The sequence below is a fragment of the Equus przewalskii genome, chromosome 1, assembly GCF_037783145.1.
Source record: "Equus przewalskii isolate Varuska chromosome 1, EquPr2, whole genome shotgun sequence".
Taxonomy (NCBI): Eukaryota; Metazoa; Chordata; class Mammalia; order Perissodactyla; family Equidae; genus Equus; species Equus przewalskii.
In genome coordinates this window covers 35,500,390-35,524,603 of record NC_091831.1, presented here as the reverse complement: position 1 = coordinate 35,524,603, position 24,214 = coordinate 35,500,390, and the positions used below count along the sequence as shown (strand labels likewise).

At 49.9% G+C, this 24,214-nt stretch overlaps 2 protein-coding genes across 2 annotated transcripts in view; both read left to right on the top strand.

Annotated features, from left to right (window-relative positions):
* The first annotated feature begins 1,377 nt into the window (after positions 1-1,377).
* FFAR4 (free fatty acid receptor 4) lies at positions 1,378-22,782 on the top strand. Its single transcript, XM_008520673.2, has 3 exons — positions 1,378-1,996; positions 10,912-11,040; positions 22,105-22,782. The coding sequence occupies exons 1-3, from the start codon at positions 1,430-1,432 to the stop codon at positions 22,492-22,494; spliced, it is 1,086 nt and encodes a 361-aa protein (XP_008518895.1). The 5' UTR covers positions 1,378-1,429; the 3' UTR covers positions 22,495-22,782.
* The window catches only part of PDE6C (phosphodiesterase 6C), an 89,910-nt gene continuing 67,111 nt past the window's right edge, over positions 1,416-24,214 (top strand). The window contains exons 1-2 of the mRNA XM_070609402.1: positions 1,416-1,996; positions 10,912-11,040. The gene's annotated coding sequence lies outside the window, so the exon portion shown is untranslated. The remainder of the gene's footprint in view (positions 1,997-10,911; positions 11,041-24,214) is intronic.

Here is a 24,214-nt window from a genome sequence, read left to right as displayed (position 1 = left end):
TTTCAATCTCTTGCCCTTTTTCAACTGCGTCAGGAAGCAAACTGGTTCCGTTCTACAACTTGAATGGAGTCAAGATTCAAGCTGGACATCTCCCATTGACATCTCTGCCATCTGTCCCTCAGGCAGAGATCACATTGGCAACTCAGCTGCACATGATCCAGTGATAAGAAGACACAGAAATGCACCGCCTCCCCAGACAGCGCCTCGGACTGGTGCACCAAATCCTTAATAAATACACAGAGACGATTACAAGACAGAAGGGGCCACTGGGAGGGGCCTGGTACTATGGCAAAGGGGAGAGGGGGTGAGGGCGTAGGTGGTGGGAGGGTGGCTGGCCAGGGAAGTGATCACCAGGTCTAGGGTCACAGCACCCTTTTCACTCTCTGCCTAATTTACTGTGACAGAAGACTAGACAGCAGGGATGTGGTGGAAATGTGTGGGGCAGGGACAGGGGACTTGGTTTTTATTACCTACCAGGGGCCTCCTTGGACAAGTTACTTGTTGCTATAACTCAGTTTCCTCATCTGTAAGGGAACTGGACCGCCCAGTGCTTCTCACACAGGGGTGCCTTAGCACATTCACAGCCCGTGTGTGTACTTGAGAGCCCTGGAGTGTCTGTATTGCTGGGGTGTCAAGTTTATTCAAGATTTTGGGGGTCCCCACTCTTTTTACATGAAAGTGTTTTATATCATTGCTCAGAATGCAAAATTGGCACGTTTCAATTATAGTAAGTAATAGTTGATGACATTTCACAAGCAATTAGTGTGCCAAGTGTTAATCTCTTTATATGATCTTCACAATTACCCAATGAGATACTATTATTCCCGTTTTATATATGAAAGAAACTATATATGAAAGAACAGGGAGATGAAATAATCCACCCAAAGTCACATGTGACTAAGCAATGATAAAACAAAGGATTCCCCTTCCCTCAAAAGATAAAAGACCTGGGCCCCCTGGGAGGTGCCTTGGAACCAGCACAGGCCCGCGTCATCTCCAAAAGTCCGCTCTGACACTTCTCAATCCGTTTCAGCTAAATCGGTGGATTTAGGGCTTCGCACACCGGGTCGCCCCGGAGGGTGGAGGCCGGAGAGGCCTAGCGGAGGTTTCGGGGGTGCTGGTAGGGGTTCACTAGGTGGGTTTCCCGGCCCCTAGGGCGCTCCGAAGCTGGCCAAGGGCAGGAGGCCTTTGACTTGGCTGCCGCCTCCCACCCAGCCGGGGTGTTTCCAGCCGGCGTCGCCCGGCACTTCCTCGTTCCCGTGCGCCCCAGGCTCAGCTCGCAACGCCCAGCGCCAGCGCTCCTCAGGCGGGAGGGGGTCAGAGGAGAGATGTCGCAACCGCCTCTCTCCCTCTCTTTCCCCGCCTAGGCGCACAGTCACCTCCCAGATGAGCGCGCTCGCAGACGGCTGCGGGCCGCCGGGCGCCGGGCATGTCCCTTGAGTTCACGGAGGCGGTGGGCACCGAGTCCCCGCGCAGCCTGGAGCGGACCAACCGCACCCGCTTCCCTTTCTTCTCCGACGTCAAGGGCGACGACCGGCTGGTGCTGAGCGCCGTGGAGACCGTCGTACTGGTTCTCATCTTTGCTGTGTCGCTGCTGGGAAATGTGTGCGCTCTGGTGCTGGTGGTGCGCCGACGGCGCCGTGGCACCACGGTCTGCCTGGTGCTCAATCTCTTCTGTGCGGACTTGCTCTTTACTAGCGCCATCCCGCCGGTGCTGGCCGTGCGCTGGACCGAGGCCTGGCTGCTGGGCCCGGTCGTCTGCCACCTGCTCTTCTACATGATGTGCCTGAGTGGCAGCGTCACCATGCTCACGCTGGCGGCCGTCAGCCTGGAGCGCGTGGTGTGCATCGTGCGCGTGCAGCGCGGCTTGCGGGGCCCGGGGCGGCGGGTGCGGGCGGTGCTGCTCGCGTTCATCTGGGGCTACTCGGCGCTCGCCGCGCTGCCCCTCTGCATCTTCTTCCACGTCATCCCGCAGCAGCTCCCCGGCGCCGAGCAGGTGAGGGCCGGGCGGTGCGCGCGCCGGGCTGGCAGGCGGGGATCCGACGGAAACGGTGACCTGGGATGATGATTAACAAAAACAGCAAAACAATAATAGGCCATTTGTTGCACTTAATCGTTGTGTCACTGTGCTCGGTACCGTAAAGTTTTCTCTCTTAAATTTCACTGCAATCCTGCGATGTAGGTGCTGTAAACACCCTCCAAAACGTTGTCAGTGGAGTCCCCAAAATGCCTGTAAATACACTGACTCTTTGTTGCGAGGTTAATGGAATAACGGAGGGCTTAGCAGCCAGCCAGACGGAACTTCGGGGATCCGGAATGGCTACTCGCATTTTATTGAATTCTGCTTTCTCGCCTCGGGTGCTACAGCCCCTCCTTTGCAAAAGAGGAAGCCGAGGTGCAAGAAGGAATAACCTCAGGGTATCTCACCCTCAGTCCGAGGAGGAGCTGAGATCGTGCTCAGCAGACTCAGTTCGGGCTGGGGAAAGGGTCCTGCTTTGAGAACCCGCAGGCAGGTGCGAGTGAACGGGCTGGGGAGAAAGGGCTTTGCAGACCCAGAGACGCCAGACCCAATGCTGCCTCTAGGAAGACTGTGACTTCCCCTCCCGAAGCCTCAGTTTTTCCAATTGTGAGACGGAAGGATTAGACTAGGTAACGGGATCTTGCGCTGGGAGCCTTAGATGATGGGTGGCTTCAGAGTATCCTGAGCGCCCGAAATGTTCCGCAGATCCCAGAGGCTGGGCCGATGAGCTTTATTCTGGGCAGCACGCTCACAGATGTCATTAGGATCATGGCGGGTGAGGGGGGGCTACTGTCTAAACAAGGTTCTGCGGACAGTTTCCGACCCTGGCTCCGGTGTTCTCGAGTCCCGCGGTCCAGAATCCCGGGTGCGGCGCGCACTGCTGTCCTACTGCGCGACTGCAGGGTTTGCGCGCGGAGATTCACCCCCGACGCCTGACCTGAGCGCAGGCCATGGTGGAGGACAGGGGCGGGCGGTTCTGTCATCCTGGTGTGCTGGGTTCCCGGCGCCTCGCGGGGAGGGAGAGGGAAAAGGCTTAGGTCTGTGCGCCCTGCAGGAAGGCTCTAGTCCTGGTTCCTTAGCCTCCCCGAGGGTCCGCCCGAGGCGCGCTTCTCCACGCGCTCCCTTTCCCTACAGAGGTCGCTGGTTTTCTGGCCGGGGACTGGAAAGTCAACCTTGGCCTGAGCAGGGAGTGCGGGGCGACCTGAGCAAGCCCGGCACAAACCACAGTCCCAAAGCGAGGCCTGTGCATTGACTGGAGCGGGTAGGAGGGTATGGAGGCAGGGGATATGAGATGTCACCCGGGGGAAGGCTTCTAGTTGTGTTGGTGAACACAGTCTGGGGAGGGGCTGCCCCCTTGGGTGTGTCCTCCAGAGCCTGGACACAGAGGTGGGCTTCTCTGGGGGTTTCCTCAGATCAGCCTCTCCCACAGGCCTTATACTGTGGAGTGAGGAGAAGTCTGCATTCGTGTAAGCAGTATCTTTCTTCTTTTTAACACAAATCAAACCTGAAGGTCTCTTTCTTAATACTTTATTGCTTGTGTGAAATACAGTGTGGGGTTTTGGTTTGTTTGTTTTGTTTTGTTTTGTTTTAAGGCCTCGAATGACTAACAGGCAGGAACTGTGTCAGGCCTGTGGCACTTAATCAAAGAAGGTGTAAGCCTGTGGCCACATCAGCTCAAGTGGGGGCCAGGAAAGCAGGGATTAGCTGAGCGGAGCTGGTGGAGCGCCACTGGCATGGGCAGACCAAGGACCCCAGCTTTCTGGGCAAGTCTTTCCTTCTCAGCTAAGATACACCTGAAAATCCAGGTGGGTCACATACATGCTTCTAAATAAGTGGGAGACCAGGCCCCACTCCAGACCAATGGGATCAGCTGGCGGCTGGGGTTCTACCATCAGCTTTTTGATTTTTTAAGTTATTCTTTCACTGAGTTACAGTGTTTCTGTATTTTTCACAGAATTTGAGGGATTTCTCCTCATTTTTTTCTGTAAGAAAAAAATCCCTTGAGAAAAACTCAGAGAATTAAAGCGCAAATGGCATATATCTTAAAGGGGTCTTGTGTTTCCAGACGTGTATCTTGTGCCTCTCCCTTTTACGATTGTTTTAGGTACACTCCTACTTAATGGGCAAATTATTCTGAAAAATGAGGCTCTTGTCATCTCCCTGCCAAAAGCTCAAACTAAAACTGCTGGCTGACATGGACACAGGGGGTTGTTTGAACGACAGGGCCTTCGCACAGGTGGGGGACCTTCCACATCTTGCCGCTGTGTATTTTACCCCTGGGAGGGCCTGTGTGTGTGGTTGGTGCCCTCTATAGCACTTCTGGAATGACCACAGTTGTACTGCAAGGTGCCTCTGTGGAGATCTGGGTCGCGGTGCCCTTCCCTCAGGCCCCCTTGGGGCTAGGCACACACACGTCTCAAGTTTTAGTGCAGAAACGCTTCCTTGGTCTTAAGAGCCTTTGGAGAGGAATCTGGACAAAGCCGCTGGGAGAGAATGGGCCCGCACAACACCTCAGAAGATGGGGGCCAGGGCACTTGTAATGAAAAACTGAGCCAGTCCTTTCCAGCTCTCCGTCATCCTCTTTGTCTTTTCCCCTACCTGCCCTGCCCCCTCCTGCCAGTAAACCAGCAAACAGAAAATGTCCCTGCTTCGTCAAGAGCTGTAACCTGAGCATATAGGAAACATCTTATTTTACAGGTGAGCAAACTGAGGCTCTGTGGTTGGAGAAGTAAGTTGAAAAGAACGACAAACAGTGGGAAAAAAAAGTGAAGAGTGCAGCCATTTAAAAAAAGAGACAGAGAAGGATCTGGTCTAGACTGAACTGAGTTTCACATTTAAAATTAGCAGAGGCTTGTTTTCTCAATCTTCTGCTCCCAGCTTCCTGGCTGTAGATTCTGCCTGCCCCCTCCCACTGGGACACTAAATATGGCGGTTTTGGATGGGGGACATTTTCCTACCCAAACCACCAGCTTGGAGAACGAACTAGGCCCAAGCAGACACCGGCTCCCTCCCCTTGAGGAGAGCTGGCCAGGGAAGCAGTGGCTGTCAGAGCTTTCTGCTTATCTGAGCGCCCCCTCCTCCAGACGGGACCCTGATTACCTTTGTCCATGGGGGCAGTGTGTGCCCAGCAGGCCAGAGTGAACAGACTCTCTAAGACTTCCGTGAAGGGAGGATGACATGAAAGATAATCTAGAAAGTGCTAGATAATTTGTTATTAGGAGTGTGAGGCTTTGGAGCCAAACGTTCTGAGTCTAAATCCCGTCTCTGCCACTTAAAAGCTGCGTGACAGAGGCGAGTGGTTCCACCTCTCTATACCTCCCTTTCCTTATTTGCGGAATGGGCAAGATAACAGCATTAACCTTATAGGATTGTCATGGGGACTAATGTTCAGTAAATGGGCTAACACCTGGCACATACACAGTTAAGCACTCAAGGATTGCCAGCTTTTATTAGTTTCCTTATCTTTGATTATAAACATTGTAAACATTCTTTAAACAGTGTAATTCTTCTGATTGCTGTAAAATAATAGACTGCCATTGTAAAGGGTGGACACAGCCTGACAACTTAGACATCTTAGCCAGCTCAGCTCAGCCTGTTCCAATGGAATTCCTGGCCGTGTGTGCGGTGGCCCAGGCAGGGTGGTTTCCTTCATTGGCAGGTGGAATGGACCATCCACCCTGGCCGGAATGTGCTGCCCATTTATTCTACAGACATGTACCCAGCACCCCTCTCCCCATCCCCCAGCAGGAGTCACATGACTAAGACACTGTCCTCCTTTTCAAGGAGGTCCATTTATTGAGCAGATGGTCCCAGACCCTGGCACAATTCTGTCCTCACGGTAACCCCACAGTAGGCATTCTTCTGTTTATTTTCTGAAAGAGGAAATGCCTGAAGTCACAGAGGAGGCCGAGGATGGAACCAGATTTAGTTCGGGCCTGTCCGTTGCCTCTGGTGCTCTCTCTTATGAGTTCACACTTCCTTAGGAGTGCCTGGTCCCACAGCTCCACCCTGCCCTGATTTAATACCAGGCCAATAACGCCATCGTGTCTCTACTGAGTGTGGATTGGCTGAGGAGACAAACATGGTTTGCTTGCCTTTGTAAATATTAGAGGATAGTTGTAAGAAAGTCAGTCCATCTCTTGCACTGATATTTTCTTTCTTTTCTGTTGGGAAGCTGATGGGAGAAGAGATATCCAGCTAGGGTTCCTAGTTCCTTAGAGTGACCTTGAAGTCTTCCATTTTGTTTGAAGAGGTGGGGCAGGGAGAAGAGTTTACGAAGGGGTTCCCAGGGGTACTCCGGGAAGAATCATTAGAGAGGCTGACAGGAAACAGCTGGAATCGGCTGGCACTTCCGAATAAGTCAGCCTGTGTGGGGAGGGGTCAGCATTTGAGCAGTGCCTGTAGACAGATGTCCCCAACCACAGGAGTCTTCTTAGAAAAGGAGTGATACGTCAGCTGAGTGTGAAGGTGAGAGGCAGTTTAGGCAGGCAAGGACGTGGGGGACTGGAGGGGCGTCACACGCAGAGGAATAGCCTACGTGTTGGCAAGAGATGGTGCTGGCAGGGGCCAACTGGAGAAGGGCCAGGTACACCCCTTTAGAGAGCCTAGATGTACGAGATGAGAGATGGCCTGGTCTGGGAGGAGGTGGGCCAGCAAGAATGAGATATGTGTGTGGGTTGGATAACCACTAAGGCAGATCTTAGAGGTTCCCCCTGAGTGGACAGGGAGGAAGAAGAAGGCCGAAGGCCAGTGCTCAGGTTTCTGGCAGTTTGGGGAATGGCACCTCCATGCCTTGAGTCGGTGACCACAGGAGATGGAACCTTCTGGGCATGGGACATTGGAGGCTTGCCGTGCCTGTGAGGCATCCTGCAGAGATGTCCCCAGAGCAGTGGGGCGAGTCTGGGTTTCAGGAGAAGACTGGGCTGGACAGAGTAGATTGCAGCATCATCTGCAAGAAGCAGCCATGGAAAGGATGAGATTGCCAGGGAGAGGTGGGGGTTGGGATGGGGATACATGTCACTCTTAACCACGCTTAACACCACTGTTCGTGGCCTCCCGCCTTCAGCCCTTCTGGTCCTGATCTGAGCTCCAGCCTCCCTGTTCCCCTGGGTGAAGCCCCATCCTTCCAGCTGACACAACCCCTCCTGGATGCAGCTTTCCCAGGTGGCCCTGTCACCTGTAGCTCTCTGGGCACTTCCAGCTGGCTGCCCTGTATTGAAGTTCCCCAGTGCTCTCCTCCCTCTGAGCGCACGGTAGCCTCCTTGAGGGCGGGGACCAGCCTTGCCCATCCTCACTGTGGCCTCACAGTGGCTCATCCTCCATGGTCCTGAGTGGTTGAACGAATGAATTAAAGGTCACTGTCGTTGACTCGGCTGACTCTACTTCTGTAGCTCAGTAACAAAGTAGGCCTGGCAGTTCTGGTTTTCAAATTTCCTTCTTAAAATCAGGGAACATTCCAAAGGTGCAGAAAAAGTACAGAGAATATTATAACACTCATGCCCCCACCTTCCAGATTTGACTTATTGCCAAACTCCTCTGCAAGTCACAGCCTGGAAGAGAAAACCTGGAATAAAATGACTTAAGTCAAATGGATTTTCCCACAGAAACAGAATCCTAACATCACATTAGACCTCTGACTGTGGGCCTGCTTTTTTATTTTTAGTTTTTAATGTTTGTTTTTGTTTTGTTTTGTTTTGTTTTGTGAAGAAGATTGTCTGTGAGCTAACATCTGTGCCAATCTTCCTCTGTTTTGTATGTGGGATGCCTCCGCAGCATAGCTTGATGAGCCACGCATAGGTCCGCACCCAGGAGCCACACCTGTGAATCCCAGGCTGCCGAAGCAGAGGACATGAGCTTAACCACTGTGCCACCAGGCCAGCCCCTGCTTTTTTATTTTTTCATGAAAATAAACATTGCATAACCAACGATACCATATAAAGCTTTTTAAAGAGCATAAAAATCGGTCATTTAGTCCACACAGGCTAGCCACACTGTCTCTTAGTTGGTGTATGGGGCTGCTGTGCAGAGTTCCTATCTTCCTTCCTCATCACATTCTGTGCCTGGAGTGATTGCCACAAGTCAAAAGGTGAAAAAGCATCTTCATCAGAGTCATGGAATTTGAGAGGCTCCTTGATATGAGTTTATTGTCTTTGTTGAAAAAATAGCTGGTTAGATTTGCTAAACTATCATGATAATCTATGTTTCATGTTGGATCATCACTTCTCTTAAAAATTAACTTCTCTTAAAAACTGACTTCCATTTTTTCAGTCTTATAAAAGTAATAAGGGTACATTATGGAAAATTTAGAAAATTCAGATAAGCCAAAGAATAAAAATAACTTAAGAGTCCCCTCTAGAAGCAGTCTCTCTTCCTTTTCTGGAGTGTATCCTTCCAGTCTTTTTTCTACGTATGTGTGTGGGTGTGTGCATAGGGGTGCAGCTGTTCATTCAGGCCTACACATTTTCTTCAACAGCCCTGGGCTAGTTCATGCATATTTAGGGATCTACATTTTTGCCCCTAATGTAGGGAGAACACCTTGTTTTATCATTAGACATTCTCCTACAAAATCTTGTCAATCCTGGAGCGATTTTGGCAGACATTCTGGAGAAGAATTTCGCAAAGTGTTGGGGCCTCTCGGGAGTTTTAAGAAATGGTTCTGGGGTCATCTGTTTTTCTCCCCTCCCTATACATTTTCCCACCACAAGTATAGGCATTAGAGACCAAGTTGTGTTCAGGGCTGGAGGCTGTTTCTTCTGGTTGCTCCTTCAGCACGTCTGCCGCCCACCAGTGTCCTGGAGTGAGGGGTCCGCGGTGGGCAGAGGTCTGAGTGCAAGTGAAGGCTGCACGGATTATCGAAAGAGCCATGTCACCACTCTGCCGACATTCAGAAGCTCTTTGAGAGACACGAGTTTCTTTCCAATCACCAAAATGTAGAAAGATCTCCCATCAGATGTGCACAGTGCAGGTGGGGATGGAGGAACAAGGGCTTGGAAAGTCGCATACGTTCGTGAGCCATCCCTACCAAATGGGAAAAGGCAGGAACATCCTCACTCGTCTTTTCAATCTCTGCTGTTTGACTAGCCTTAGAGTTTTCTTGGCAGGCCCCTGGATAACCTTCATGACGACTTAGCTCTTGGGGGGAAATATTGTATGATTAAAAAGGATTACACCTGGGGCTGGCCCCGTGGCCAAGTGGTTAAGTTCGCGCATTCCGCTGCCGGCAGCCCAGTGTTTCATTGGTTCGAGTCCTGGGCGCGGACATGGCACTGCTCATCAAACCACGCTGAGACAGCATCCCACATGCCACAACTGGAGGGACCCACAGCGAAAAATGTACAGCTGTGTACTGCGGGGCTTTGGGGAGAAAAAGGAAAAAAATAAAATCTTTTTTTAAAAAAAAGGATTACACCTTTAGTGTTTTAGACTATTGTTTACGAGGATGTTTCTAAGCCTTAGTTTCCTCTTCTGTGTAATGGGAAAAATAATAACATGCCTTTCAAAAAGGTCGTGGTGAGCATTTAGTGAGATAATGGATGTGAAGTGCTTCCCAGCCCAGAATAAATGCTCAGAGACTAGTAGAGGTTGCTATTTTCTATTGAAACTGAATAGAAAAAGAAGTGACTATTTGATTCTATTTTGAGTTTAACCACCCAATTATGATAGATATTGGGAAATGATAAAAATTCTTTGCCTAGTATAGCATTCAACAAATATTGGTTGAATGAATGTATGGTGCTACTTCTGGACGTTGGTTAAGAAGCCTTGTCCACCAAAAGTCAATAATATGGTCGTTTTACACAGAACATGCTCGTAAAAATATGTTCTACATGCTGGAAGTGTTTAGGACAACTTGTTTTCTAAATAGTTTTGCTCCTGTAGTCAAGCAGGCAGGGGAAATTTGTGTTTGGGAGGACACATAGATAGGTGGGTAGATAGATGGATAAATAGGTAGATATGTCTCTTTTCATTGATCTATTTATTCATTGGAAGGAAGTTGCTGCAGTAGCTCTTAGTAACTATCCAATAAGGTCCCCACATGTTTCGGGGTTTGTAGTTAGTGACAAACATCTGAATTCAGCTCAACATAGTGATAACAGAAGAGTCACAAACCTTCATGCTCTTCTGCCATATTCCAGTGGTTTTCCGTATTTTTTTTTGGTGAGGAAGATTGGCCCTGAGCTAACATCTGTGCCAATCTTCCTCTATTTTGTATGTGGGACGCTGCCACAGCATGGCTTGATGAGCAGTATGTGGGTCTGCACCTGGGATCTGAACCTGCCAACCCCAGGCCACAGAAGTGGAGCGTGTGAACTTAACCACTACACCACTGGGCGGGACGCCATGGCCTTCTATGATGCAGCATGACAGATTTTAGAGATTTGAACGTCCCTGCAATGAACACTTAATGCCTTCACATAGGCCGGGCGGCCTTCAGCATACATAGTGGACTGCACTGAAACCTCGTTCCTGTTTTTCTATGCTCGTGTGAAGCTCGTCACTTCCAATCTATGTAACCTTGGAGGGGTCAGATTTTTTTGCCTGTAAAATGAAGGGCTTGAAAGAAAAGGCTCAAATGCTTCTTTGCAGCTCAGTCCCAGGAAGTGGCAAGACCGCTGGACCTGGAGTCATACCTGGGAAACGACTCTAGCTCTTTCCAGCCGGTGACCTGAGGCCCAGTCGCCTCCTCTGGAGAATGGGAATGATAATGATGGTTATTCTGAGGGTCAGAGGCAAATGATTTGTAAGTGGGGTAGTGTGGGCAGTGGAAGAGATTTTGGGATTTCTTGTCATACCAGTTGTGTAAGAGAGCCAGGCAGCCCCCAGCAGGGACCGATCTAAAGGCCAGATAAGAAGCCAGCATTCAAATGATGTTCTCTTCCTTTCATAACTAGGAAATTTCGATTTGCACACTGGTGTGGCCCAGCCTTGCCGGAGAAATCTCCTGGGATGTGTTATTTGTTACTTTGAACTTCCTGGTGCCAGGACTGCTCATCGTGATCAGTTACTCCAAAATCTTACAGGTACCTTTGCTTCGAGCGTCGCGGCTGAATGTCACTCAGGCTCGGGGCGGGGGCGGGGGGTGCTGCAGGTGGAATCTGAGCATTTCCAGTTGGAAGTTACCTCAGGTTCGTGCCGGTCCATCCTAGTTCACGGCCCAGATCCACCCCCTCTGCAACCCTGAGGAACGAGAGTTTGGTGTTTTAAAAAAAAGTTATATTTTTGTCATTTTTGTTATTATTTTTTTGCTGATCACTAAAGTAATAAAAGCTCATTATAAAAAACTTAAGAAAGACATATAGAAATGTGTAACAGAAACTACAAATCTACTTTACTCCCTTTGTTAACAGTTCAAAATACATTTTTTAGGTTATTTTTCTTATAAATTTATATGCACACACACACTTTATGCTGTGTGTGTATGTGTGTGTGTATACATCGATATGCGTCATATATATGTGAGGAGCCATAGAAAATGGTCAACTATCGACTGTTCACCATGGGTCAACCCAATGTTGTTTTTTTTTTTTTCAAGTTTGAGATAATACTCTCTGCTCTGTAACTTCCTTTTTTCACCTAACATTATATCATAACAAGTTCCTACATCTCTGCCTCATTATTTTTAATGGTTTCATTGTCTTCCGTCACACAGATGTGACATAATTTCTTTTATGGGCCTTTGGGTTGTGTCCAGTGTTTCCCCATCACGAACAGCAAGGTAGTGAAAGAGAAGTACACTTTTAAAAACTTTTTATTGAAGTATAATATCCATACAGGAAAACACACCCAGCATAAACACACATCTGACAAACTGACCACACTCCCCAAAGCAGCTCCCAGAAACAGAAGGAGGAACAGAACATTCTAGAAGCTCCTCCTGCTACCTGGCAGTTGCTACCTCCCACTCCCAGGGAATGCGCCTTTCCAAAGCGCGCTGCGACAGGAAATGCACTCTGCCTTCCGAGGGAATGTGTGCAGGGACGCAAAGAAGACCCTCGACCCTGTTTCCTGTCACTCGAGGCAGCCCAGTTGTGTGGACAGGGTGGGCCCAGGCAGACAGCAGGGACGTTTCCCAAGCTCATTTTAGAAGGTTTTACAGTTATTGAATCTTGGTTTCATCTGATGTGAGTCATCTGGCAAATTAGCATATTGAAGTGGGGCCCTGTAGGTCCCCGCTCTCGCCGTCTGGCCACTTTAATGGTCCTTTCTCTGTAGTTGAGGATCTGTCACCTTCTTAGATGCTCAGAACGCAAAGCCAGGCCAACCTCCATCCAGGTCTGCTAATCCCTGGGCCCTGTGGAGATGGCCCCCCATGTTATTGCCTAGACTGTTCCCCACCGGTTGTTTTGTGACCCCCCTTAAGCGATGCCCCACTTGGGGCTTGTTCAAGAGTAAAAGGCAGATTCAGGCCTGAATATTTATAGACCATTAAGGTCTATGAAGTGCTTGCAGCAGGGGCCTGGCAGGTGTAAATGTTATGTAAGTGTTAGCTATTATCTTTATACTAAAAGAAGTGAGGGAAAAAGGAGAAATATAGAATGAATTTTTAAAAAATTACTTAACCATTATTTATGTAGTGTTTACAATATGTCAGGATTAAATCATTTAATCCTGGTAAGAATTACAGACCGGAAAACCAAGGCACAGAGAGGTTAAGTGACTTGCCCAAGGTCACACAGCTCATAAGCAGCAGTGTCAGGATTTAAACCCAGGCAGTCTGGCCCCAGCGTCCCAACACTTTCATTCCTCAGACATTTGTTAAAGATCTGCTCTGTGCAAAGTGTTGGTGGGGAGTGGAGATTGGTCAAGAGTGAGCAAGTCACATTCTCTATCTAGAAGGAGCTTTAACTTAAAACAAGAAAGGGAAGAGGGAGACAGCAGCACTGCTATTCAACACAGTGAAATCCTGAAACACAAGGTGGAGCGATGCTGAGACTTAGTGTGAAAACGCTTTGTGGACTGTCAGTGCTACACAAATGTGAGAGATGAATAAGGGGTAAAAGAGAGAAGAGCCAAGGGCCGTGAAAGACACACACAGAGATGTGGAAAGGGTTATTTTAATAACATGGCTCTGAGTCCTGAATCTGCCACTTACGTGCTGTGTGGTCTTCGGCAAGTTACTTACCTTCTCTGAACCTCAGTTCCCTCATCTGCAAAATGGCGATCAGAATTCCAACCTTGTAAGACTGTTGGGAGACAGGGAAGAGTTGCTGCTGGTGGAACTACGGCGTCACGCCTGCTTGTAGCAGGGGATGAATAAATTTCGTCTGTTGTTACTTGTTAGGCAAGGCTGTTCCTCTAATCTTTCTCTCAGAGCATGCTGGGAAAAGGTACCGCTGAGGTTTTTGAGAGAATAAACAGCAGGGCCCAGATTTGGAGCATGGCGAGAACAGGGAACTGACACAAGAGCAGGGGTGGTCAAATGCAGGCGCTGTCTTTGAACCCCTTCTAGGGCGGTCCCACTCCTGAGTCCCTCAGAGGCCAGAGGATTCTGGGCGGCCCCTTTCACTCCCGCCTCATACTTCTCAGCCGCCTGCCGAGGGAGGATTGACATATTCTGTGGAGAGCCTTCCCAGCCCTCCACCTTTCTCTCAGGCCGGGGCCCACCTGGAAACATTCAGGAGACCCCAGGCGCCCTGCTGATGGGGGAGGTGTCCCCTTATCCATCTGCCTCTAAACCACAGTGCATCACTTGCCAGACGCTTTGCATATAACCCATGGCTGGCCTTCAGTTCTCCCAGTTCACCCAGAACAGCTCCTGGGTGAAATGGAATATGTATCACGACTCACAGTTATGAAATGGTGCTCTGAGTGATGCGTCAAAGACACAATCTAGATCCCGTCACTTCCCTCACACATGGAGCAGAATCCAAGGCCCCCATCTGAAGGCCCTGTGTGATCCGGCCCCTGCCTGCCCCTCTCACCTCATCTTCTCCTTCTCTTGTGTCCACGTTGGCCTTGGGGCTGTTCCTCACACACGTCAACACAATGCTGCCTCAGGACCTTTGCACCTGCCATCTCCTCTCCTGGATTTCTCTTCCCCAGATCATTTAGGTGGGGAAATTTAGGTCTCTGCTTAAAGGGCTTTCCCCGAGAGAGACTCCCCATCATTCTCTAGTTCCTTACCCTAATTTATTTCTCTTCAAAGCATATACGACCCCTGTCATAGTCCATTTATGTGTATTTAGTTGTGTATCATCTGTCTTGCCCACTAGAGTGCAAGCTCCATGAGGGCAGGGACTTCATTTTGTTTACTATTCTGGCCCCGTGCCTGGAACAGAGCCTGTGGGTGCTCAGTAAACCCTCGCTGGGTGAGTGAGGCACAAACCTGAGATCACATCGAAAGGGCAACAGCACCTTCTCCTTTGGGGCAGTGGGAGAATCACCGGCCAGGAGTCACGAGACCCGGATGCTAGTCCAAGCATGTTCCCGTGTGCCCTCAGACAAGTCACTCACCTACTGTGCGCCTCAGTTTCCTCTGGAGCCAGATGGGCCTCAGTGGATTGTTTAACCCAAGAAAAGGAGAGTGCGGATGTGATAATGTTTTGAACAGACTGCCAGACTCTAATACAAAAGAGATCTAACTTGTGATTTTGAAAATCACAATGTTAATACAAATTCAAGACTTAAAAAAAATTCCTTTCCACCCCATTAACAAAACGGACTGTTGCCCGTTTCCCAGGAGGACGGTGACGTTTGTCCTCACTTTGCATCTGTGGGTTTGCCAGGCTGGTAACTTGGCAGCAGGCAGGGCGCCAGGTGGATGGAGGGTCTGGGCAGCCCCCACTAGCTTGCATCTCTCTGCCTCTGAAGATGTTCGTTCCTTGGAGACATGGAACCGGCTTATCTACCAAGCTTTGTCTGTCAAGAGCGTAACTGTAAGATCAAGTCAACATCAATGTTAATTAGCTATATTCATGGAGACACAATTCGCAAGTCACCTGAAGCCACGGGACGTGTAAATACAGCCCCCACCTCTTTCCCACCAGCTCCGCCTCTCACCTGTCACTGCTGCCTCTAACTCGGGTGCCATGTGTAGGCCCGAGCAGTGCCTCTTTCAGGTCACCCTGATCTCTTACTCCCCTAGAGCAGTCTCCCCTGAAGAGCTCTCCATGGGATGTTAGACGTTAGAAGGGGGCAGGATCAAATGAGTTTAGGAAATGCTAGTTACTCAAAGTTAAATGGATTTCTTTCCCGCAGGACTTCTCAGAGCTTTTATTATGCTAATGTGCTTCGAGACTCTCCCACACAGGAATAGCGCAGGTGGCATCACTAAATCTGTCTGCAGACCCCCTTTGCCCCACAGAGCGTCTCTCTGGACGGGTGCCCCACGGAATCTCCTTTGGGAAACCCTACTCTGAAGTCCCCACCCTGGCTGCTGGTTCCGCCTGGGCAAGGATTGAGAGCAGGCTTCACCTGGGCTCTTCCCTTCTCAGGTGCTTCAAGTGCTCGGGGCCGTGGCCTTATCCACTCTTCTGCCTTCCCTGCTTGTCTTTCCTCATGACTCAGCCATGCTGTCCACCTTCAGGGGCTTTTTCCAGTCAACAGTTCCCCGGGGTCACAGTGTCCCAGCCACTCCCGAGCGCCTCTGATCAGGCTGTGGATCAGGCTCTTGATGCTGGCTGCTGGGGCTCAGTTTACATTGTCACCCAGCAACCATGGCCATGGCCAGCGAGATGCTTCTACCCTTGGTGACAGTTTGTGTGTTTCTTGTTCCCCCTCCCCACTTGCCACACACACACTAGAATGGAAGGGTGAGGTGGGCGGGGCTCCTGTGTTTCTCTCTGTATATCCAGCACCTATTAGAGCGCTTGGCACACAGTAGGGGCTCAAGAAATATTTGTTGAATAAGAGAGTGAGCATCTGGCTTGAAGCTAGAAAACCCTCTCCTGAGAAGTGAAACCTGTTTCAGCTCACGTGAAGGTGTCAGGAAGCGAATACACAGCCCTTTCTCCATGCTGGGCCCTCATTCCCCAGCTCTGGTGCCCGCCTGCCGGTGGGGGGAAGGGAGTGAGCCCTCTGCAAAGACAGAGTCTGTTGTCTGATAATTCTAACGAGGAGGTTGTTGACTGACCAAGCAGCCCCCGAAGGAGATCCCACCACCAGAGGCGGAGCTGTGTCAGTGGGGAGCGACTTCTCCCAGCACCTGTCAGCACCGTGGCCTGGTGGCTTGGTGTGGCAAAGAGGTGTGAGGTGTGGAGAGTGTCCCCTCATGGCCTTCAGACACTATGTGGGCCTGAAGGCAATGAGTCTCAAAAAGACAGTGACTTTACAAAAAGCTAGACTGGTCGTGGTGAACACGATGCAGTCTATACAGAAACGGAAATATAATAATGTACACCTGAAATTTACACAATGTTATGAGCCAAAATGACCTCAATAAAATAATTTTTTAAAAAAACTCTTAGAAAAAAAAAAAAGACGGTGACTTTACAAAGTGACTCTCTTCAAAGGACTGGGGAAAAACCTCCGAGACTGCTGTCTTAGATTAGTAGTCTTCACACCTGAGTGAGCAAGAATTGCCAGGGGAGTGGACGAGAAGGGCAGATTTCTGGGCCCCAGTCAGACCCACAGAATGGGGGCATCTGAAGGTGGGCCCAAGCATTTGCATTGTATCGAGTGCCAGGTGGCTCTGATGCCAGGGGCGTGGAGCACATTCCTGGGAACTCTGTCGCCTCTCCTGGCAGTGGCCAGCCCCTGCCATGAAGAGTTTGGGTGCCTCCCCCTGAGGGATGCGTCCCCTACTTGACCCTGAGGCCTTGAGTAAGTCCCTTTGCCTCTCAGGGCCTCCATCTCCAGTCCCCAAAATGGAGCAATGACAGAACCTACCCTATAGGCTTGTTTTAAGGATTCAAGTTAATCCTGAAAAGTGAGTTGAGCATTTAATGTAATGTAAAAGCAGGTGAAGAATTCTGTGCAACGCCAGGGACATTTTAAACCCTGGGTAAAAGTTGACTAGTCTTGTCATCTAATGTGGGGAGGGGAGCAGGGGAGGAGCCTCATTTAATTATAATGGGAGCTTTTTCCTGCTCACTCCCAGAAAGCTGTGGGAACTGTGGACAGAAGGAAATGGTAGCATCAGTCAGTGTTAATAAAAACCCAACCAGTATTCACTTGGCCCATGAATCAGTCACAGTCATTGGCAGGCGTTTTCTAGAGCCCTGGGCCACAGACGCCACGGCACTGCCCAGCCCCCCAGGAGCCTGCCGTCTGGTGAGGGGGTCAGAGGTGAGAATGACCCGTCAACATCTACCACATAGTATATATGTCAAGTGCCACGTGAGTCTCTGAAACAAAGAGCTGCCGGATGCCAAGACGGAGAGGAACCAGAAGGCCTTCTCAGAGCTCCTGACGTTAGAGCTTGGAGTTAAAGGCTAAGCTGAAGAATTGCCATTGACGGAGATCGCAGAGGGCGGGAAGGAAGTGGTTTAAGATTAAGAGCACGGGCTAGAGTCACGCTGCCAAGGTCGGGAACCCAGCTCTGCAACTTCTTGCCTGGGTTCTATTGGACAATTTCCTTAACTATTTGAGCCTCAGTTTCCTCATCTGTAAAATGGGGATCCTCAAGTACACATGCCACAGAATGATTGGGAGAATGTAAAGAGGGAAACCAAGTGATAGGTACAGGGCCAGGTACACGGAAAATGTTCGACAAATGTGAACTTCCATCAACATCATTCATTCAAAAAATATTCACAAGATACTGTACCGAGGACTCCATCCTTATGGCAGGGCACTGTGGACAGCACAAGCGATGAGGCTGCTGTTGGAATCACCCCGTGTGTGCCCCTGCAGGCTGCACCTAGACCTAGAGTGACACCGTCCTCAGAGGTGGTGCCATGTCCCGATTTCCTACCTACCCGCCCCTGCCCAGCTGTGACTCTCCCCCGTCTATTGGCCAAAGGAGTCTTAGGATAACAGCTTTCCCCTAACGTTGATTCTACACCTCCAGACCTGGATGTGCCAATGTGACCTCCAGCATGTGGGTCTCCGATGGTGGGCTGTGTCCTGAGAAAGCCCACCCTGCAGAGCAGGCGGTGGAGGGCAGGGCTGAGGACGATGGCGCCCCATTGGAGCCTTGCACACTGGATCATCTTTAGCGCAACGGAGCTGGATTTCCGCAGATGGGGGCTTTGACATTGATCATCATAAAGGAGTGAACTTTACCAGGTTATTTAAATTCCTGAGGTTCAATTTCCTTGCCTCTGAAGTGGGAATAATAATAGTATAAATCCGAAGAGTAGTTGTAAAGATTAAATGTGACAATTTATAAAACAAATGTGTAGCGAGGTGCCTGGCGCACAGGGAGCCTCCATAAAGCTCAGGGATCCAGATTCCTATTGTTCTTGTTCCTATTGGGGAGCAGGTGGGAGGTGAAAAGGGCCTGTTCACTCAGCGTCTGTTGCCCTGGTCCCCATCACCAAGACCTGAACTGCTACCCAGAAGCAAGCAAGCAATTACTTTAATCATAAAGCAAGGAAACGGCTATCCTTTAATTAGCTGGTTAGAAGTGTTCTAAGGAGAATATTTTAAGCATTCTCATCTTGGAGTTGAACTTGCCCGAATTGTGAATGATGCTAATTACCTTCAAATTGCTTCCCCTCTTGAGATTCAAGAATCTTAGGGGAATGGGCCTAGGAAAGCCAGCACAGAGCTAACAGTGAGATTTGTGGCCATTCAAGTCTCCAGGCCATTTAAGCACCCACTGTGTGGCCAGTGGCCTGCTCCTGCAGGAAAAGCAGGAGGACATGGGACCAGACTCAGCACATGGGAGTTAGCAGCGACCACGAGCATGGCCAAGACATTCTGAATTGGATCTCTTCCCTAGGGGCGGGGGTCACAGGCTGGAACAAAGCATGTCAGGCTAACAGGCACAGTGCCCCATCACATCCTGGACTAGCTGTGCGTCGGTTTGTCCCCCACCCTCCCGCCATCACCAGCCCCTGCCCCCTACCTCGGAGCATCCTTGAAGCTGATCAAGGGATAGAGGACAGCAGGCCTTCTGCCCTCTGACTATGCCTAGAGGACAATTCGAATTAGGCAGAAGGACAGGACACTGGTTGCATCCCCAGGGCAGCCTGAACCTGCGCACTGGACTCTTTCCAGCCACCAGGGAGGTCAGACTCCCACAGCGTGTCTACCACCTTGCACCATGGAGACACACTTAAATGGCAGCTGCACCTTCTCTTTCACAGACTCAGCTTCCACGAGGTTTTTGCTCTCTGCAGTGAGCACTTCCAAGACTCCTGTTTTCGAAGTAGTTTGACTAAACCCTCTCCCAGGAGGCAGATTTCCTCACCTGTAGAATGAAGGAGGGGAGTAGGCCCTGGTTACTCAAGGTTTGGTCCTCAGACCAGCGGCAGCAGTGGCGGCACACAGGAGCTTGTTGGAAATGCTGGATGCCAGCTCTGCTCCAGACCTGCCGAGCCGGAATCGACATTGAGACAGCGTCACGCAGTGTCTCGCAGGCACAGGAGTCTGAGAAGCACTGCTCACCTGACGCTTGGGCCCCATCCCGCTCCAACACTGAGGTTTTGAGATGTTATAAAGCGTTGGAGTGTTCCAAACATACTGTGATTATGAGGGACAGTGGGATGAGAGGAGCCGCAGGGCTTTATTTTAATCTGGTCAGGCCGCCTCAGGTGATGGGCCATTTCCACGTCCAAAGCTGCCTGCTGCCAACTAACAACCAGCCTCTCTGATTGACGCTGAAGCAAGACCCTCTAACGGAAGAGACTGGACCGGAGACCCAGGGAGAAATGCCTGCAAGGTCTCCTGAAAGAAGAGTCCAGAACTTCCTTCTCAACCCATGTAGCCGAGGCTGCCTTCCTTGCCCACAATCCCTCTGCTATAATGCTGGCCCTGCTCATTAGTACAAAATATTAGAAGTTCTAGCAGTTCCACTGTTAGGAATTTACTTACTGATACGCTCACCTAGGCGTGCAAAGATATGCCCAAGGATGTTTATCCCACCAATCGTCACCTCTCAACTAGGGGCATAAATAGGAAATGGTTTTGATTTTTCAACAAATGTCACCAGCAGTGCCCTGATCGGCTCCTCTTTCTTCCTGGGAAGGGCAACCTTTAATGACACCAAAGTCTGATTCCAGAACTTTCTGGTCATTTTTGGGGTATGCCTGCTCATTTTAACCCATCAATCTCACAGTCAGTTTAGAGCTTCCCCTTCCCGACAGTGCGGGATGGGCATGGGGTGGGTGGGGGAGCAGGGTCGACTGTTCTGTCTGTGCCCTGGTCTCCCTCGTGGACAAGGAACGACACGGATGCCCTGGTGAGGTGGCTGTCCCCATCAGCTGGCTGTCGCCTCTGATCTCCACGTAGCTGGTGGTGGTGCCAACAGACCCTGCTGATCAGGGGATCATTCCCAAACAGCGCCCATCCCCCCACCCCAGGTGCTGGTGGGCCCTTCTCAGACCCAGCCTCACTTTTGGACTGACACTGGGCAGCAGCTGTCCTAGCAAATGAGCAGCCTCCGATCTCATCCACCTTCCATAGCCCCCAATTCGGGCCCATGGCAAGATTAGGATCCATTTTCAACTGTCCCTAAGAAACGAAAGGAACCCACGTGGGGGTTCAGTGCTCCCTTTCTGCCTGGCCTGGCCACACCCTTATGCCAGGTCCCATTGCCCTCTTCCCCACCCAACACCCTGGAGGGGAGCGGAGAGGGAGAAGCATGTGTTCTGCCACTTCAGCCAGTACCTACATGCCCCCCCCCCCCACAAAAGGCTAAATAAATAAAATACCTATCAATAGGGGCCTGGATAAATTGTGGTACAGCCACACTATGGAATCACTGACAAGATAAGAAGAATGAGGAGCTGATATGGAATGAGCACCAAAGTATACTGCTACGTGAAAAAGAAGCGAGGTTCAGAGCGGGGTGTGGCGTGGTCCCATTCATGTACAAAGCAGAAGTGCAGGCACCTACGATCCCATAGCCAGGCATGTGTGTGGAGGAAGAGCATTCCAGAAGGACATATAGGAAACGGTTCATTTTGGTCACTTCTAGGGAGTGGAAATGGAGGGCACAGAGGCTAGAGGCCTTATTTATTTTTTTGAGGAAGATCGGCCCTGAGCAAACATTTGCTGCCTATCCTCCTCTTTTTGCTGAGGAAGACTGGCCCTGAGCTCACATCCGTGCCCATCTTCCTCTACTTTATATGTGGGAAGCCTACCACAGCATGGCTTTTTGAGCGGTGCCATGTCCGCACTGGGGAACCGGTGAACGTGCGCGCTTAACCGCTGCGCCACCAGGCCAGCCCCCTTATATATATATTTTTGATCTCCTTCAGTATCACATTGTTTGAGTTTGTACCTTGAGCACATATTGCTTTTATACAAATAATTACTTACCTCTTTTAAAAAAAGAAATAACAGGGAAAATGTGTGTCTTAGTCTGTTCAGACTGCCATAACAAAACACCACAGACTAGGTGACTTTCAAGCAATAGAAATTTGCTTCTGACAATTCTGGAGGCTGGAAGTCCAAGATCAGGCACCAGCCTGGTTGGGGTCTGGTGAGCTCTCTTCTGGTTGGAGACTGCTGGCTTCTCCCTGTGTCTCCATATGGTGGAAGGCCAAGGGAGCTCTCTCTTGGGTCTGTTTCATAAAGTCACTAATCCCATTCATGAGGGCTTTGTCCCCATGACCTAATCACCTCCCAAGGGCCCACGTCCCAATACCATCACCTTGGGGGTTAGCTTTCACCATAGGAATTTGGGGGGACATTCGGACCATAGCAACGTGCTTCTGTTCACGTATCTCTCTTCTACACCATCCATGCAAGGCTCTTCACTTCCCTTCTTCAACTCTATTTACAACATGGATGGTTTCCTGCCTCATTTCTCAGGAGGCCAGCCAGCTGCCCCATTTCTCCAGTGCATCCTAATCACAGGCAGAGTGCCAGGCCTCTGAGAAGGCAGCTCTCTCCATACAAAGTTCCAAAGCCAAATAGCCCCAGGCAGCGGGAATGGCAGATCCCAATTCCTGGGCCCTCTGCTGCTCCGAAACCAAACGCCCCTGACAGCCTGCAGTAAAATGTGCCACCAGCTCTGTTTTGTGCTCCTGCAGATCACAAAGGCATCCAGGAAAAGGCTCACGGTGAGCCAGGCTTACTCCGAGAGCCACCAGATCCGCGTGTCCCGGCAGGACTTCCGGCTCTTCCGCACCCTCTTCCTGCTCATGGTCTCCTTCTTCATCATGTGGAGCCCCATCATCGTCACCATCCTCCTCATCTTGATCCAGAGCTTCAAGCAAGACCTGGTCATCTGGCCGACCCTCTTCTTCTGGGTGGTGGCCTTCACGTTTGCCAACTCGGCCGTAAACCCCATTCTCTACAACATGTCACTATTTAGGAACGAATGGAGGAAAATCTTTTGCTGCTTCTTGTTCCTGGAAAAAGGAGCCATGTTTACAGACTCGTCGGGCAGAAAAAATGATTTGTCAATTATTTCCAGCTAATTAATTTTTCTCTATAGGCAGAGTATGTCACTCTCCGGCAAGCCACGGTATGTTTTCAAAGGGAGTTAATTTCCAGGACCATCATGCCAGTGCACCTTTGCTTTGAGAAAATGTAACCTATGCAAATGCACATTGACAGCACCAGTAAATTAAGGGGTGATCATTCAGTAAAACACTTTTATCCTTATAAAAGAATCTGCTATGGGTTCCTTTAAAGATGAACTTTTTCAATGTGTTTATTATAATGTGATTGAATTTAATAAATTTTTATTTATGACTGCTCAGCAATCACATCTCCTACATATAAAGGCACACTTGCTGGTTTCTGCAGTGAGTCTTGGAACGGATCTAGGACTCAAATTTTTCCTTCGAAGGGCTGTGGCCACTCTATGTCCGGCCTTGGACTTGCAAGTCCTCAGATCATTCATTAATGTCAAGAACGCTAGAGGAATTTCCAAGGAACACTTAAAGGTGAGATGTTTTTTCACTGATAGGAAGTGCCATGAACCCCTTTAGGAGAAGCAGTGTCATCTTCTCTCTTCATGGAGAATATAGGATGACTCCAAAAATGTTTGAGAGTGAGCATGTGTGATTCACTTCATTGATCCACCCGTTGGATGACTCTTAAGCACGTGACGTGGCCACCAAGTGTTCTTGGTGTCGGGAATACAGTGGTGACCCGAACAACCATCGCCCCTGCCCTCCTGAAGCTTACTTACCTTCTAGGCAGGGGGAGAAACTAAACAGAAGTCAATAAATAATATAGCCTTATGGAGTGAGTTAACGTCATGAAGAAAATAGGACATGACAGCAATTTAGCTGGGGTGGGGAGAAGCCTAGGAAGACCTTTCTGAGGGGTGAAACGTGGGCCAAAAGTTAACCACAAGTAACAGCCACTCATGTGAATCCAGGGGAACAGGGCTTTGCAAGAGAGCAGACACTGGGGCAAAGAGTTATTGTGCTTGTGGGACGGAAAGACTAGTGTAACCAAAGCAAAGCAAACTATTGGTGAGCATCCTTTGCATTAGGCACTGACCTTGATGCTGGGACAGAGGCTGCCCTGCTGGAGCCCATCTATTGAAACCAGAGAAGTTACAGGGCAGGATTCTGTAGGGCCTGGGAGGCCCCCATAGAGAATTTATTCTGTGTTTAATGGGCAGCCACCGGAGGTTTGCAATTGGGGACTGATCTGACCTGATAGATGTTTTTAAATATTACTCTGGCTGCTGGGCAGGCAATGGACTTTGAGGAGCAAGAACTAAAATGGAGACCAGTTAGGCAGCTGCTGAAGTAGAAAAAGAAGTTGGGGAACTTGGAGGTGGGTGGCACCAATGGCGTTTGTGAGAAATATCTTGGGACATACTTTGGGAAGGTGTAGCCAATATGATTTATTGATGGACAGGATGTAGAATGTGTAGGAAAGAGAGGATTCAAGGATGACTCCTAGATTTTTAGCCTGACACTGGTCGGATGGTGGGGCAGGCAACAAAAATGGGGAAGACTGGGAGAAGAATAGGAGTGGAAGATCCAAGAGTTTCATGTTGGGCATGTAAGTTTGAAATCCCGGTGGGAACCAAATAGAGAACAGGCAGCTGGATGCAGGGCTGTGGAGCTTGGGCCTGAAGATACAGCTTGGGAGTCATCAGATAGTGTTTATAGACCTATGGCTTTGTGAAGAATCCCTGGCAGAGAAGAGTCGGGGAGAAGCCAGAGCCAGAGA